Source organism: Rousettus aegyptiacus, unplaced genomic scaffold (genome assembly GCF_014176215.1).
Source record: "Rousettus aegyptiacus isolate mRouAeg1 unplaced genomic scaffold, mRouAeg1.p scaffold_m13_p_1, whole genome shotgun sequence".
NCBI lineage: Eukaryota > Metazoa > Chordata > Mammalia > Chiroptera > Pteropodidae > Rousettus > Rousettus aegyptiacus.
The window spans coordinates 575389-591987 of record NW_023416284.1 but is presented as its reverse complement, the minus strand read 5'-3'; the positions used below and the strand labels follow the sequence as shown (position 1 = coordinate 591987).

Sequence of the window (16599 nt, the reverse complement as noted above, 5' to 3'; positions counted from 1 at the left end):
TCAGGAACTTAGTATTGAAAGCAGTACTCAGAGGCTGGTACTCGGAACCTGGTACTCAGAACTTGGTCCTTGGAGCCGTGCGCAGAGGCTAGGAGCTGTCTTGGCTCCATGAGCCGTGTGCGCGCCCATAGCAGCCAGGCCCCAGGGGTCTGTGGGAGGCTTCTTGCCTGTGGCCCTTCACCTGTGCCCAGGAGGGTGACTGGGAGCTCCATGCCAAGCCACAGGCAGCATCGTTCCTGGAAGGTGTGTGGCTGGCGCAGCAGGTGAGGTGAGGGCTTCAGGCCGCCGGGTGGGGACCGTGTCTCCTTGGCTTTCTGATCGCCGGGCACAAGGCCCCTTGTCGCACCCAGTAGAAAGCCTCGGGGTGCAGGGAAGAAGAACGGGGCGTGAGGAAGCAGCACAGACTTGGGGTTGCGGTCCCCTAAAGAAGGGTGGTGCGGGGGCCCCATGGGAGCCAGCGGGCGGCGTGCTGGCCTCGCACGCTTCCTTAGGCAGGGTGCGGCTCTGTGTCACAGCCTCAAACAGAGGAGCCCGAACACTGTCAGGGAGCTCTGCGCCCCTAGAACGTTTGCCAGCACTTCCCAGTGCACCGAGCTGCACTCGCTTCTGCTCTTCGTGACATTCGAGAGTCTCTTCTGGCCCCACGAGTTGTCAGACTTTTCTCCTCTTTTTCAAGCCTTCTGAGTTTTGTGATGGTCGAACCCATCTGGGCCCAAGCCCCATCCTCTGAGCACGGGAGGGCCCGAGGCATTGGGGGTGGGCCTCGTTCATCCTCTGTGTTCTGGAGCCCTTGCTCATTCCTGGCTGCTCCAGCCCCTGCGTCTGGGCGTCTGCGTGGGGGTGCCGCGTGGTGCCTGATTCGTGCTCGGCCAGAGCCCCAGGAGGCAAGAGCCCGGCTCTGTCCTACTGGGGATTAGAGGGTATCTCCTCTCACCTTCTGGAGGGTCAGGGGCAGCTTAATGGTTCCCTAACTAGGCCCTGGGCGAGTCAGCAGATACTAAGCTCTCTGAGCAGCAGACCTCTGTGAAGGTGACCTCCCAAGGGTGCGCCGGTCACGCGGGCCAGTAGCCCTGACGAGCCTGTGCTCGGAGGGCCAGAGCGGGGCAGGCGGCAGAGTGAGCCTGGCCCCGGTGCGCGGAGATGCTTGTAGGGGCCTGACCTGTGCGCAACCATTTAGATGCAGGGATTTGCTTGAAGAAATTCCATCTGAAAAATAATGAATTGGAGCCTGCGCTTAGTTTAATTTTGTGACAGGTGTCGTAACAGCACTGAGGTCTTCCGTTAGCCAGACTCCTTGTAAAGGAAGTCGTGCTCGGCGCATCAGAACATGCTCTGATGCAAGGTGTCCAGGTTGCGACAGTGACTCGAGGTTTACTTCCAGGTTGGGATCTGTTTAAGAAGCCAAACATGGTCATGGCTAAAATGGTTCCAACCTGTGTTTGGATAACATCTTTAGAAGTGAAAAGCTCTCTGTCATTATTTGCAGTGCTGATGCGTATGTGCATGGAGTTGTGGGGCGAGCCCCCTCTGTCCCCTGAGAACAGTGCTTTTCGTCGACGAGGTCCCTAGGCTGTCTCAGAGGCTGTGCCTCCCGGAACTCACTCCCCCGTGAACTCGCTCTGCCCGTTAGCCGTGCTCTCCTTTTGCGGTATCCCGTCTTCACTCTGCAGACACAGTCAGAGCAGAGCGCCTTTTCAGCACTCAGATCCCAAACGTAGCAGCTGCCCAGAACAAGGAAATCGTCGGGAAAACACCTGATGGCGGTCGCTGGTGTCTCCCGCTGCAGTTGGCTGTCACCTCACCGAGCGGGTGGGGTGTGGGTGCTGCCGCAGTGCCCCCAGGAGGCCTGGGCTCCAGGGCCACCTCAGCCTGGGAAGGTTTTATGCATCTTCTGCTCGTTTTGGTGAGAAGCGGCTCGTAAGTTTGGGATACCTAGAAGTTTATTCTTCTCTGTCTATCTAGGCTTTTCATGTTTCAGAATAGAACAGAGCATTTCCTGCCATAATTAGCTCTTGAAAGAGCTCTGTACCTCGAATCCGTTTATTATGAGCAGAAACCAAACAGAAGCAGCGATGAGAGGTCGCCTGTCTTAGCGCTGGGGGTCCCTCCCGCGCGGGAAGCCGCGTGCTCTGAGTCCGAGCTGTCGTTTGGGGTTGTCTCTTCTTCCGTGCCGTCAGAGTTGATCTAACCGTGGGCACTTTTTTTCACTTATAAATAAGTGCTTTGTCTCAAGCAAATGTAACATCGAAGCCCATGTTGGAAGTCTCGGAGGTCGAGTTCTCGGTGGCCGCGTGTTCGTGACTGTGTGGCTGTGACGCTGACGGGTTTGCCTTCGTCTCCCCCTCCAGGCTTCTCGTCAGCGCCTCACAGGATGGCAAGCTCATCATCTGGGACAGCTACACCACAAACAAGGTAGGGGCTGCGCAACCCCTTCCGCTCTCGGGAAGACTCGTCACAGGATGTGGGGGGAGGTCGCAGGGAGGTGGTTTGGGTGCAAGGTTTTTAGGTCGGCCAGAAGCCGAGTCGCGTGGCCAGCATGCGGTGCCAGGCTCTGTGGAGGGACCGGGCGCAGTCAGGCGGTAGTCGGTCATTTCTTCACAAAGCAGGTGGCAGGCGGTGACTCCATAGTGTCCAGGTCACCTGGGCTCCAGTTTTGGCTCGGTCCAGGAAACATCTTCGCACTTTCTTTAAAAACGCAGACATGCAGCTCCATGTAGCCATTAGTTTTCACAAGAGACCATCGAAAAGTACTGCGTTTTGAAGTATATAAATTCTTTTAAAAATGTAATCCAAGGTTGTGTCATATTGAGTGAAAAAGTACTGTTATTGGCTCCGTGTGTTTAAAAGATCAAATTCAGTTGTATTTTACCAGAAAATACTTAACCTATATAAAGTGTTGCAGTACTTATACCAAGTCTGTCTAAAGCCAAGGGAGGGAAGTGATAGATGAGTTACAGTAACACCTCGTGTGGTCGCGTCAGTGAAAATGTTCTGTGAATGAGTGTATAGCCATTTCGACGGGCCAACGACGTGGCTTCTCCTTTTTTAAGATGAAGTGAATTTATTGGTAGCAGATACGCCTTAAAATGTTAAGGGAGCCTGCTTTCCTGTTACTAAGTAGTTTTGACCAGGAGGCTGTACTATCACTTAAGAGTTTGTCTGATAGTAAGTTACGACTTTAATAAAACCGTAGACTAAATTGCTGTGGAACATTGGCTTTCTGATTAAATCCGAATAGCCACACATGTGATTATTTTCAAAGTAGTTTCAGGAGTTCACGTTTTTGAACGTGAGCACGTTTGCATCGTCTGTGTTCTGTCCTTTAGGTGCATGCCATCCCTCTGCGTTCCTCGTGGGTCATGACCTGTGCGTATGCCCCCTCTGGGAACTACGTGGCCTGCGGGGGCCTGGATAACATTTGCTCCATTTACAATCTGAAAACTCGAGAAGGGAATGTCCGTGTGAGTCGGGAGCTGGCCGGACACACAGGTAGGTGCAGGTGCCCGCCAGCACCCTCACGGTGCACCTGCTGTTGGCTGGGCGCGCGTTCTGTGCTGGGGCGCTCGCCTTTGCTCAGTGATCCTTCGGGGAGGTTGGCGGCAGTAATGGCCAGAAGTATTCCGCAGTTGAATTCTGCCTCGATATGCCTTTACCTGTAAGAAGCCTTTGGCTTTAAGTCACTGTAGCGTCCCTGTCGGAGGCTCCCCATAGCCGGTTTGCGGCCCTGTGACACCTCCAGCCCGTTCTCCCCGTCCAGACCCTCCCGCGTCCTGAGCACCTGCGCACGAGGGTAGCCTAATCACCCCGTGCACGCGTGTCAACACGCATACGTGTCCATCCACGCGTGTCTGCGTGTCATCCGCGTGCACCCTTCATGACTGCTGGCACGAGCACCCTGTGGCAGAGGAAACCGGAGCCCCGCGGGCCCGGCAGCCCTGTCGGGGGCACCCGTGCGGGAGCACTGACAGAAGGCAGCGTGTTCCTGAGAGAGGAGGGCCCGTGCGCGTGTGTCGCGAGAGCGTGTCACATGCCCTCTCAGCGTTTTGAAATGGCCCGAGACTTGTTTTTAATGGAGTGGTCGTCAGGAAGGCGCGCCGGCTCCGCGTCGGCGGCCAGGGCAGGGCCTCGCCACACAGGCTCGGGTGCCCCGCGTCGCGCCTCTGCCAGCCGCTGGGAAAGGGCGTCGGCGTCTGACGACGGGCCTCCCCGTCTCTCCCCGTCGCTCAGCTGCGCGCGCTCGGGGCCCTGTTAGCGGACGCGCCCCCCACCGCGGCCCGTCCTACGGCGCTGACGCGTCCTCGCCGTCGTGGCTCCTGCGCCCGGCGAGTTTCCTCCCGTCTGTCCGTTCTCGTTCCGCATGCCGCCCCCGGAGGGCCCTCGGGACAGCACGGGGCTGTCGCTTTCGGCTCCCGCGATTCTGCCTTTCACGTGGTGCCGAGGTCGCCTCTGCCTCCCGCGACGCCGACGCGGCTGCACCGAGCCCCGTCGCGTCACCGCTTGCCCGCCTCTCCTGCCTTCGTTTCCGGTTGCTTGATTTTTAGAATTCCTCATCTGTCGGCTTTTTTGGTTGCCCCTTTCCATTAGTTTTTAGGGGCTTATCTAGGAATTACAGTGCATTTGTGCCTTTTCATGGTCCACTCAGCATTAATGTTGTATCAAGTCACAAAATGCAAACCCTCGCAGCCTTCAAGGCCAGTTTCTGCCTCCCACGTCCTTCGCGGTTTTCATCGGCATCGCACCTGCGAGTGTTCCAAGTCCCCACAATGACGTCGTTATGATTTTCCTTTAAACGTTCTTGGCCATTTGAAGAAACTTAGAGCCTTCCATTTACTCCATGTTTCCTGCTCCTGGTGCTCTCCTTTCCTTTGTCAAACTCGGGTTTTCTTCTGGGTTCCCGTGAGCCCGAGGAACTTGCTTTAGCATCTGTTTGTGCAGAAGCTGCTCTCGCTTCATTTAACTGAAAATGTTTGTTTTTCTTCATTTTTAAAGAATGTTTTGAATTCTGAGTTGTCTTTTTTCTCAGCGCTTTGAGCACTTTGAAGACTGTCTTAGTGGTTTGACTGCGACGTGTCTCAGTGCGCTTTGTATTTCTTGTGCTTTAACATCTTGATCTGTAGAGTTTCATCTTTCACTAAATTTGGGAAATTTGAGGCCGCGCCCTGCAGCACACTCTGTCCTGCCGTCTCCTCTCCTTCGCTCTCGAGCAGGTGTGTGTGCACGTTGTCCCTTAGGTTGCCGTGGCTGCCCTTTTTTCTTCGATTTCCCGTTGCTTCAGGTTTGGTCATTTCGGGTGTGTCCTCAGGTTCACGTGCCTGCTGTCACCTCCAGTATCTTATTAAGACGACCCTGAAGACTGTTCGTCAGATGTTCTATTTTTATTTGGAATTTGTTTGCTTTTAAAAAAAGTAGTTCTTGTTTTCCTGTTGAGACGTCCTTTCTGTGCATCGCGAGCACGTTTGGTGCCCTCGAGCATAGTTCTGGGAGCCGCCGCCTCTGCCGGTTCCATCAGCCCGTCCTCTCGAGGGTGGTCCTGGTGGCTCTTGCTCTAGAGTACGGGTGACATTTTTCCGTTTCTTACATCTTCTCTTTGGGAACCACGTCCTGGACAGTGTGGCTGTTGTGCCGTGGAGAAGGGGTCCTGTTGTCTCCGGAAACGCCCAGGTTCACTCGTCAGGTGGCAGCAGAGCCCCGTCCCACCTGCGGTGCAGGTGTGAGCCCGCCGCGTGGCAGGGCGTGACGCGAGGCCCCCTCCTGCGGCCGCCTCCTTTACTTTCTGGGTGCAGTCACCCAGATCTCTGTCCACGGGCTGTTCAGGGAGGTCGGGCCACGGAGCTTATTACCTCAGAGGGGCAGGACTGCGGTGGCGGCAGGTCGGGGCCATGAACGCCTGCACTACAGCGATGTGGCCGCGCGCCGTGGAGACCAGCGTGCCGGGCCTTCCCCCTCCGCGTCGTCCGCTTCTGCTCCCGGTACCTTCAGGTGCTCGTTTCTGTTCCTGTCCGCGTGCAGAGCAGTTCCTGGGGTGCGGGGCGCCCCCGTGGACTGGTGCTGCTGCCCAGCGGAGGCTGGCTGGGCGGCCGCGTGGTCCTCACGCACGGGTCCGATGAGTCCGCTTCTGCACGCGCCTTCTCAGCGTAACCCGTCCAGTTCGTGATCGGATTCAGTGTAGCAGCTTCCATTTTTAGCTAAGGCTTTTGGGTTTCATAGCACTCTGTTTGTTGAGACAAAACTAATCATTAGAGTGAATATTTTACACGTCTCGTTTCTTTCATGGATCATGAAATTTTAGTTCTTTGGAGTTGAGTGTTATTTTTTTTAAACATTTTGCCCTTTAACAGTGTTTGTGATTTTCTTCAGGTAGGGTGCATAATTTTCAGCTTCAAATCAATAAAGGTGAAAATTTGGTAACCTTAAAATGGCCTCCCTTCAGTCAGGGAAAAGGCGGGGGCGGTTATTGGTTCAGCAGATGGCCTTTCAGCGTCCTGGTTGAGTTCGGTGCCCGTGGCTGACGACGTCTCCTTCCGGCCTGCGTTACGGTGAGAACTCCGCGAAGCCGGGCTTGGGACGTTTCGTTTCAGGGTCTGCGAAGCTGCACGGGAGACTCCTTGCTCGTCTCAGCAGAACAAACTGCGTTTTCTCCGGGTGGTTTGTCCGTACAGTGAGAGGCAGGATGTTGTCGTGCATGGCAGCACGGTGGGGCGGGCCCAGTGCCTGCCGCTCCTTTGTCCCTGGCGGGCGCCAGCACACTTGGAGACGGGACGGAAGGCGTATGTCCGTCTGCTCTGGGAGTTGCAGCCGAGCCAGGCTGCTCTCTGGGCCCCTGTCCTCCGGCAGTTGGTTAAATGTGCGACATGTGACTCAGGCTGTTGGTGGTCACAGTCTGGGGTGACAGCCACCAGCCGTCACTTTCTGGTTTCTCGGCTTCCTGACCCTGGCCAGGCGTTGGGGTGCGATGCCATCTTGGGGTGCGGTCTCACCTGGGGCTTCCCCCCGCGGCTCCCCGAACCTCCTTTCCCCTTGCAGCTTTGCAGCCCCAGCAGAGAAAGTCCTTCCAGGGTCACCGTGAGTCTGGGCCGTGCCTGTGACTGGCCACAGTGGGCTCCACACCCGCCCCAGGCAGCCGCTCGGTCCCGAGGGTCCAGGTCAGGATCGTAGCAGCTTCTCGGGCCTCGTTACCTGGCTGCGGGTTCTGACCTGGCTGCACGGCATCACGCTGCTGTGCACACTGGCCCTCGTGGCTGGGAGTGTGGCAGCCTGGCCACACGCTCTGTCAGGACGGCCCGCCTCAGCTGATGGCACACAACCTCCCCGCGGTCCTGACCCAGGTCCCTGCTGTCTGCCGTGCCTTACCTCGAGCCGCCTCCTCTCTGGAGTGTCTCATTCCTGTGCCAGGCTGTCTGTCCCCAGCGCACCTTGCCACTGCCACCTGCTGTGTCTGTGAGGCCCGCGGTGACACGTTTGTGCTGTGTCCCACTAGGCTTCGTCAGGGTCTGTCTGCCCTGCCCTGCTGCGGCACGGCCATCTCCTGGGGAGGGGGGCGGCCTCCGCCGAGGTGACGGCGCACTCGCACACGCCCTGGGAGCCGGTCCGTTGCTCAGGGGTGAAGGTGTCGCTGCCCCCGGCCAGTGACAGTTCCGTGAGCGCACAGCAGCGTCGTCCCCCAGTGGCTCTCTGGAGTCGTCCCCTGTCCCCCCAGGCCGACTGGGGCCCCGAGAGGGCACACAGGCACTCCCCTGCCAGCCAGTCTCCCCGCCGAGCACGGAGCCCGGCGCGGCCGCCCAGCCCCGCAGGGACCCACAGCCGTCCGGTCCGGTGTCTGTGTGCGGGCTCTTGTCATGCTGTCGAACTTGGCTCGACACTGGCTCCTTAGTCTCCTTGAGAAGTTGGTTTCCACAACGTCCTTCAAGGAGAAAAAACTTTTTTGTAAAAAACATGTACTCACTTATTGGTTTTCACCTCAGCGTACAAAATGCAAGAAGGACCCCGAAATGAGTTACGAGCTCGAGCCAGCAGCGCCGACCCTGTGGAATGAAGTGTGTGTGGGCGTTTGGGGCGCTCACGCTGCGGGCCGCCCTCCCTGACGAGCCCGCTCTCTGGGGACGAGCACGGTCGGAGCGGTGAGGCGTCCCCTAAGACTCCAGGGGTGACGGCCCCGTGGCCGTGGCCCAGACGGCTGCCTGCTCCTCCTCCCCACGGGGACGTGTCTGTGAGTCTTGGCACTTGCAACTCCTATGAACGTGTCGCCCACAGCCTTCCCGGCCCCTCGCAGCCGGCAGCATGTTCTTGCCCAGCTCTGAGGCCCTAGAGTCCAGGCTGTGTCGCAGAGCGCGAGGGCCTGGTTTGGGCTCCACGTGGCTAGACCTTGACCTGTGTGAGGCCGGGCAGAGGCGCGCTCCGAGTCGTGTCCGAGCAGTGGCCCTGGACGTGCCCTGCCCGGCCCTGCGTGAGGCCCCACACCGTCCTCTCCTGCCCGCGCTGCACTCCCGGGCCGGCAGCCGAGGGGTGGCGCGAGGCTCAGCGGGCCGGGGCTGGGCTCTCAGGGCTGGTTCCAGACGGGGGCCCCGGGCAGCTGACGTGAGCAAGGATGAGTGTGCCCGGACGTCGCCGCTGTTCTCGGGGACGGACCCACTGACGGCGCGGAGGGCGGGGGTGCACAGCGGGCGCCTGTCGCCGGCCCCGTGCTTCAGCGCAGGCCGCTCCTCTTCTGGCGGGACACCGTCCGCCGATGCGGTCCCCAGCGTCCCTGTGCGCGTGGCACGGCCTCCGGGCAGTGCGTGACCGCACGTTCATGTCCGGCGGCTCGAAATGGTCCCGCCTCGGTGTTTCTCCTGTGGGGGCTGCGCCAGCGACGCTGTCCGAGACGCGCCGGAGCCCGGCCGTGGCGTTCCTCTTCGGGTCTGCTCCATTTCTTACTGTACTGACTCGCACGGCGTCACGGCGGCTGTGGTGTGGACGGGCAGGACGGTCGCAGGGCGCAGCAGGTGCCTCTGCCCTGGGCACAGGCCCTCCGGGAGGCTCAGCCTGCGCACCCTGGGTCTCAGGCCACCCGCGCCGGGGCAGGAGGGAGCAGAGACCCGGGGCAGCAGAGTTAACGAGTCATGCAGCAGTCCCCACGGTTTGTGGCAGCAGGGACCGGCGCTCCTATGAGAATCCGGTGCCCGAAGGGCCGAGGCGGGGCGCTGGCACCGGGGCTGCAGACACGAGGGGCGGGGCTCCCCTGCTGGCCGCTCGCCCCCTGCTCCGGGACCGCTCCACAGCCGGGGTCGCGGACCCAGGAGCACGAACTTGTTCGTCTGTGTTTCGCCTTTCCTGGTTCCAGAAGCTGGTGGAGGCCGGGCGTCTCCACGCGCTGTGTGCCCACCTCAGCACCATGGCTCTGCCTGGACACCCCAGCCCCCCAGGCTCCGGTGACACAGCGGTTTCCACACCGCAGGAAACAGACCCGCCCCGCTCGGCGCCCCAGTCCTGCTGTGGCGGTAGCGATGGCTGCATAGAGGGCACGGCCTCCGCAGGCCAGCCCCCCGCGCTCCCCGGCCCCTGGCGCCGCCGCCCTCCCACCGGCACTTGAGCTTCGGAGGGCAAGAGTGGCCCTCCGTTCCTGGCCGCATTCCGGGCGCCGGTGACGTCCGTGGCATGGGCAGCTGTGCGCCCTGGAGCGCGGGGGCAGGGGACGAGGGCGGAGCGGGGCTGCCTCCTGTCCGGCCCAGCCCGGGGGGGCGACAGGCGCGTGTCTTCACCCTGCTCGCTGGTTTTCTGGCGAGACCCAGGGACCGCGGGCGCGCGGACCGGGGCCATCATCTGGCTCTGTTTTCCAGGCTACCTGTCCTGCTGCCGCTTCCTGGACGACAATCAGATCGTCACCAGCTCCGGAGACACCACCTGGTGAGTACCGAGCCCCCCGCCCGGCTCACACCCGCAGCCGCTGGCCGCTAGGAGGCGAGACCGTTGGCGTTACGCAGGCCCGTTAGCGTGGGGCGGCCCCAGGACTCCCAGGCAGGCAGCAGGGAGTGACGCGGGAGCTGAGGACGGGTCCGTAGCTGTCGGAACTGCGGTTGTGTGAGGCGGGCCTTCCTCCGTCCGTGCGGCACCGGCTCGGGCCGTGGCCTTCGGGGGCAGTGGGAGTGCCACCTCATCGCAGGTGCCGAGCACAGCGCAAAAGCAGCAGGAGTCACGATTCCAAATGGATCCTACCAAATTTCGTAACCTTCGAGTTTCCACTGTCTTTGTGGCAGCCACTTCCACGTGCTCTCGCTCGGCTGCTCACGGGCGGCACCAGCGCGTCCCGCTGAGACGCCCCGCGGTCGTCTTTCAGCATCCTTTAGAGTCGCGGGGTCTCCTCCTGGGGCGTGGGGGTGCCCTGCACCGACCCGACCCCCTTACCCAGCTCGCCCTGTTCTCCACGGTGTCCTTTTGCGTAAATGTCTTGGTTTACAAAGGATTCAGACTCTGGACGGTGAATTTTGGGGAAGAATTTATGAGAAGTGTTTTTCTTAAGCCTTTTCTCTTCTGGGTAGTTTTCTGTTGGAGTCCCGTCTCGCTTCCTTCCTGTAGTCCCTCAGACCCCTGAGCGGGCGCCCCGTGCCCCTGCAGTTGAAACGGTCTGGCGGGATTCGCATTGCTGGAGGAGCCCGTGTCCGTGGGCGGAAGGGAAAGGAGCATTTTCAGGTGCTGCTTTCTGTGGGTCGAAGCACAGGACAGCACGTGCCGTCAGGGTCTCGCCTGGGGCTCCCCTCAGGTAGCCACTCGCGCTAACTGCCACGGCCACAGGGCCCGCTCCCCTCCGCTTTGCTCTGTGCCGTGGACTTCCTGTCATTGTCCCCACATTCTAGCCTGTAGGAACCCGAGGGCACGGAGCTGGCAGGGGCAGACAGAATACGTCCTCTGCCCCACGCGGGGCACTAGCGATGCAGGACCCCAGCAGTCCCTTAGTCCACACGGAGCGCAGTGCGGCACAGCCTCCGGAGGTCCCTGCTGTAAAGGGACACCGGCGTCCTCTTTGTTGGCGTTTGAGTTGACAGCTACTCAAGCCTGTGACCTCGTTCTCAGCTGGGTTTTCATTAGTTTGCTTTGTTTCTCTTCCAGACAGTCGTGTTACGAATTTAGATTTGTCTTAAGCAAAAGGGGTTTACTGTGGTCCTGGGTAGTTTGAAGGGCACCGTCACTATTCATCTGAGAAAGTGAGGTGACTCTCCTTGTCACGTCTCCCCCTCCAGTGCTCTGTGGGACATCGAGACCGGCCAGCAGACGACCACATTTACCGGGCACACCGGGGATGTGATGAGCCTCTCTCTCGCTCCTGACACCAGGCTGTTTGTCTCTGGTGCTTGCGATGCTTCAGCCAAACTCTGGGACGTGCGAGAAGGGGTGTGCCGGCAGACCTTCACCGGCCACGAGTCCGACATCAACGCCATCTGCGTGAGTGGGGGCTGAGACGCAGGTCGGGGTCCTGCGCCGTCTGCTCGCAAGTTGCAGCAGATTTTGTAAACCGCAGAAGCCGTCACTTAGTGTAAGAACGTTCTCAGGGTTAGAATTTTTCTTTCCTGCACAAGTACGAGCTAACATACAAAAAGACTTGTGCAGAAAAGTTGAGCGTGATGTGACGTCTTCGGGAAGCCAGCGCGTCTCACCAGCGTGGGCGTCGTTTCTCTCACGTGGGGGCCTGCCCACCGTCCGTGGGTGCCAGGCAGGGGACAGACAGTGCAAAAACTCACCCTGTCGGGGTGGCCTCTGGGCAGGAGGGGGTTCGCTTCTTCACATCGTCTGGACTTGTGGGCCTGGCCTTGAGGGCAGATGTGCAGGGACGTGTTGGTTGGTCGGGGGACCCTTCCCCGCCCTCCTCGAGGTAGCCTGTGGAGAAGCACAAGCCCACGGGCGGCGACCGCAGCCCGCACTCTTCCCTTGGGAGAAGTTAGTCACGTGAAGTCTGCTCTTTGCTGCCCCCGCGTCTGAGGGCTTTCCCTGCGGCTTGCCCAGCACAGAGCCGTTGCGTCCTGGTCCCCAGGTTGCTCCTCGGGGCCCTGTGGTGCAGTCCCTTGCTGATGTTTGGCACCGTACCAGCTCGTGGCCCTGCTCTCGGCACTCTGTGTTCCCAGCGTTCACTCTTTCCGCCTTCACAGACGCTCTTGATCTCTCCTTCCAGTTCTTTCCGAATGGCAATGCGTTTGCCACTGGCTCGGACGATGCCACCTGCAGGCTGTTCGACCTCCGCGCGGACCAGGAGCTTATGACTTACTCCCATGACAACATCATCTGCGGGATCACCTCCGTCTCCTTCTCCAAGAGCGGGCGCCTCCTCCTCGCAGGGTACGACGACTTCAACTGCAACGTGTGGGACGCGCTCAAGGCCGACAGGGCAGGTGGGTGTCTCCAGCCTGGACGCGGCTCCGCACAGGCCACGCTCCTCAGGCCTCCATTGGGTGGGCTGGCAGGAAACGTGCCGGGCCCATGCGTGGCCTGGCCGAGGGACAGGCGACAGGCCGCAGGTGTCCGGGCTCTGGCTCTCCAGGTGTCAGCTCTGCATGTACCAGAAGCTCCTCCCACATGGACTTGTGAGTTTGTGAGAGGTGCATGGGGACAGCCCCGTTGGGTGGGAAAGGGGTGAGCACCTCGGCCATCGTGGCCCCGCCTTGCTTTGCCTCCCGTTCGGTCCTACATGTTGGAACCCTGTCCCCAAGTGGAGCCCAGATTCAGGCGCGGGTGTCCGCTAAGGTATAAGGTCTGAGGTCCGCATGTTAGGCAGGTGTCGAGTGCGTTGAAACACAGTTGTGCAGAAGATGAGAACTTCCTGCATTAAACGTGGATGTCCGGCAGTTAGGTCGATTCACGTTTTGGGTCCCTCGTCTCTGCTAGTCTTGGTGCGTGGGAGATTGGAGGAAGGGAGGGTGACCCCAGGTCTTGTGGGGATGTCACCTTAGCTCCCGCATTTGCATGGATCTGCTCACACCCCAGGTTGAAACTCCCCTTGCGTTCCCCCCAACTCCCTCCCTTGTCCCCCAGCCTGCCCCTGCCTGGCCCCAGCAGTCCCCTGGTCACGGTGCTGTTGAGGACCGTGGAAGCCAGCCGAGGCCTTGGACAGCACCGCTCCAGCATGGAGGCCGGTCCCTGTACTGCCGTGGCGCTCACGGAGCGCAGGAGGTGGACGAGGGTTCTCTGAAACGAGCCCTCGGGTTTCTCTGGAGGGACACGTGACTCAGGCCGATGGTTACTGACGCGCAGACTACCCGGTGTCGGCAGGAGGCCCGGCTCCACGTGGCCCTCGGTGTCGGCACCCGACACCTGCCGTCGTCTGGGGTCTGTGCCCCGTGCCAGGCCAGGGCGCAGGCGTGTGACGAGCAGCGCGCGGCCGGACTCGGACCGCGGCGGCCCGAGGCGGAGGCGGCGTGGGTTCCGTTCCTGCGGTCTCTGTTCTGCTTCTCATTTAAGCGTCTTCCCTCCCCGGACTCGCCGTGGAGCCGGTGCCGGAGGCCCCGGGACAGGGACTGTGCGTGTCTGTCCTTCGTGCCTGTCCTGTCATCACGCCGTTTCTGACAGGCCGATCCCCGGGTCCTCAGTGTGTTTTCATTTGGAACCTCCTCCCGGCTGTCGTGTGCCCCCGTGTCTGAGGGGGCAGCGCCCCGAGCCTCCCTGGGCTTGGACGAGCGAGGGGAGGCGCTCCAGGTTAACTTCCACGCAGGCCAGACTTTCCCTCCCACTGTCCTTCCCCAGCTACCGAGGCGTCGCAGGGATGGACCGCGAGGCTTCTGGGTTGGCCTCGGCGAGTGTACCTGGCACCCCGCCTTGCGCCATGTCCCTGCCCGGTGGGACATCTCTGGGCCCTGGAGTGACTGCTGTCATTTGCTCCCAGGTGTCTTGGCCGGGCATGACAACCGCGTCAGCTGCCTGGGGGTGACCGATGACGGGATGGCTGTGGCGACGGGGTCCTGGGATAGCTTCCTCAAGATCTGGAACTAACGCCGACAGGTAACGAGCAGCCCAGGGGCCCTCCCTGCAGGGGCCTCTGCATTGTTGCCATAACACCCGAGGTGGCAGTCTGAGGTGGAGCTGGCTGGGAATCGTGGTAAGGTGAGCGTTTACCTCACCCCGAGCCGTGTGCCCTCGGCCGCACACCCAGGTGGAGCTGTAGAAGAACCGTAGCTCTGATGTCGGGCCTGAGCGTAGACACCGTTTCTTTTCACGTGCCTAACCTCTGTTTAAAACAGCAGATGGACGCCACGGTGACTGGGAGACCATTCCACCCCGAAGCGTTACAGCGACAGCGTTTCCAGTCCACCCCCACTAACGCGGACGCCCTCCCCCCTCAGAACTTCAAAAGGGCAAGATCTTTCCCTCCACTCATCGCTGAAACCAAGAGCACAATCCCCACCGAGAGAAGAACCTGCTGTGACTCGGCGAGTCGTGCATTCCTTCCGGGACCATTGTCTTTGTTTTCTTTCTTGTCCTGAATGAATCTAAAAGGAAATACTGTAATAAAAATGTTAACCGGAACGTAACCTGGAGTGAGATTGTGAGACAGCCATGCCTGGTCGCTAGTCGATTGAAATCTAGGTCAGTGATCCTGTTCTTGTGATGTTCATGCAAAACAAGTCGAGGACGTTATCTTGTAATTGGTTCTAAATTTCAGGTCGTGTTTGTAACAGGATTTTGAAAACATCCATACTTCCTTTAAAAAATATCTTTATGTTCAACAGTTAAACAGAGAAAGAGGGTCTAGTGCAGCCTCTCTGAGATTGTTGATGGTGTAAATTTAGTCCCTGGCCCCTTTCTGTGCCGTCCGGTGTCACGGTCGCTGCGCACAGACGTGCCGCAGGAAGGGACGCCGCGCGCTGGAGCGTCCGAGCACGAGCTGGCGCCGGCTGCGCGGCGAGCAGCAAAGTCAAGTCAGCCCTCGGCCTCCCCGCCCGCCCGCCCACCCGCCCGGTTCAGTTCGTGACCTCACCTCGGTTTCCTGGTGAAGTGGGGGAGTCTCTAACAGCCTAACACTACCCCGTGCCCGCCCCGACCACCGAGCACCTGTGTTCAGGAGAGGTGCCGTCCTGTGCTTGGATAGTCAGTCAGTTATTTGTGTATGAAACAATGTACAAATCAATGTTTTGAAAATAATGATCTCAACCTTTCTAAGTTAAATTTTAAAAAATTTGATCGTTTGCCATAATGGGTGGGTTAACTCTTAGACTCGCATGCTGTAGAAATGCTCAAACGTGCACATAGGACTCAGTCCTTAGATGTTCTTTTTCTTTTAAGAAATAACCTCTTCCGAGTTGTAACCGTTGCGGCTCTATCCACTTACTGTCGCTGCTGTGCGCACGCATCGGACACGGTGCGGCGAGCGGCCCTGCACGCCCGAGCGGCGGGAGTCACTGCTTCTTTCTTTAAGAAAACGAGTCCTGTTCCAAACAACCGCTGTCGAGTCCGGGGTGGGGGCGGCAGAGGCCCGGCCTCCTCTCTGCGAGCCCCTCTCGGCCTGTCCCCCGCGGAGCAAGCCTCTGCACCTGCGGCAGACCGTGTTCCAGCACAGACTGCCCGGTGTCGCTGAGCCCTGCGTTCGGCACAGCGTCTGGACAGGAGCGTGGCGGCCCTGGCCCCCGAGCACGCCCCTCGCGGCGGTGGAGGCTTCTCATCTGTCTGTCTGCAACATCCCGCACAGAGCCGCCCGGCAGTGGCGGGCCGGGGGCCGGCGGAGAATCGGGGCAGACCCCCTGCTCCCTCCACGCCCCCAGAGCGCCCTGCGCCCTTTCACCTCTGTATTTAATGTCACAGTCAGTGTGCTGCAAGGAAGCTGGGTGCAAGGTAGACACTGCATCAAACTGTGCTGTTATTTAAGATGTAATAAAGCAGTTTGCCATGAGGGACTTGGGTGTGGCTGCTCATTCGGCTCGGATGGAGGCGCCTTCCCCTGCCCTCCCCTGCCCTCTGGCCTCAGGGACCTCCGCCTGCCCTGTCCTTTGTTCCCATCAGAGTCCAGGAAGGCAGTCCTGCGTCCTCAGACGGGCCCCTCAGGGCAACATGGGCCCCATGGCCCTGTCTGCTGCTCCAGAGACAGGCCTCCCCTCCAGCTGCGCCGCGTTGGTCTTGATCTGAGTAAGGAGAAATGAGCATGCCACTGAAAGACAGCAAAACCGGGTGCATGGGCGTGGCGATGGGCTTCTCCTGGGTCCGATGCTGGGACTTCCTCCTGAGGCGTGAACACTGCTATCACTGGGAAGTGTCCCTGCCGCAGGCCACCTGTCCCGTTATCGAGACCAGCAGCAGGGCCCGGGCCCGCTGTGGGGAAGGGACCTGGTGCATTTGCAGCCCCCTCCCCGGGGCCCCGGGCTCCAGCCTCCTCCCTCCCCTGCTCCCTGAAACAAACCTGTTCTTTCAGCATTGCCAGCCGCTCCCTGGGCTGGTGGCCCCACGACGCGGGGAGGGTGTCCTGGGGCCCAGCCCACGTGCCCACTCCCTCCTGCCTCCCATGCCCAGCCCCCTGGCCACAGGCATGGAAGGAGCTGGCCGCTGTCCCACCTCAGCAAAGTGGCCACTGAAAGCGAGTGTCCGCGGGTGCTGTCAGCGAGCAGTGCTGGAGAGTGGACCCCGACCAGGCCTGAGTGACCTCTGTGCCCG

General features: G+C 60.2%; 1 protein-coding gene across 3 annotated transcripts in view; it reads left to right on the top strand.

Moving 5' to 3' along the window:
- Window positions 1-15848, top strand: part of GNB1 (G protein subunit beta 1) — a 60509-nt gene extending 44661 nt beyond the window's left edge. For all 3 annotated transcript variants that reach the window (XM_036227671.1, XM_036227675.1, XM_036227679.1), the window contains 7 exons: window positions 2349-2412; window positions 3327-3489; window positions 9816-9882; window positions 11214-11415; window positions 12140-12356; window positions 13844-13959; window positions 14199-15848. In XM_036227671.1, coding sequence (XP_036083564.1) covers window positions 2349-2412; window positions 3327-3489; window positions 9816-9882; window positions 11214-11415; window positions 12140-12356; window positions 13844-13950 — 820 coding nt within the window. In that variant the 3' untranslated portion in view covers window positions 13951-13959; window positions 14199-15848. The remainder of the gene's footprint in view (window positions 1-2348; window positions 2413-3326; window positions 3490-9815; window positions 9883-11213; window positions 11416-12139; window positions 12357-13843; window positions 13960-14198) is intronic.
- The last annotated feature ends 751 nt before the right edge of the window (window positions 15849-16599 follow it).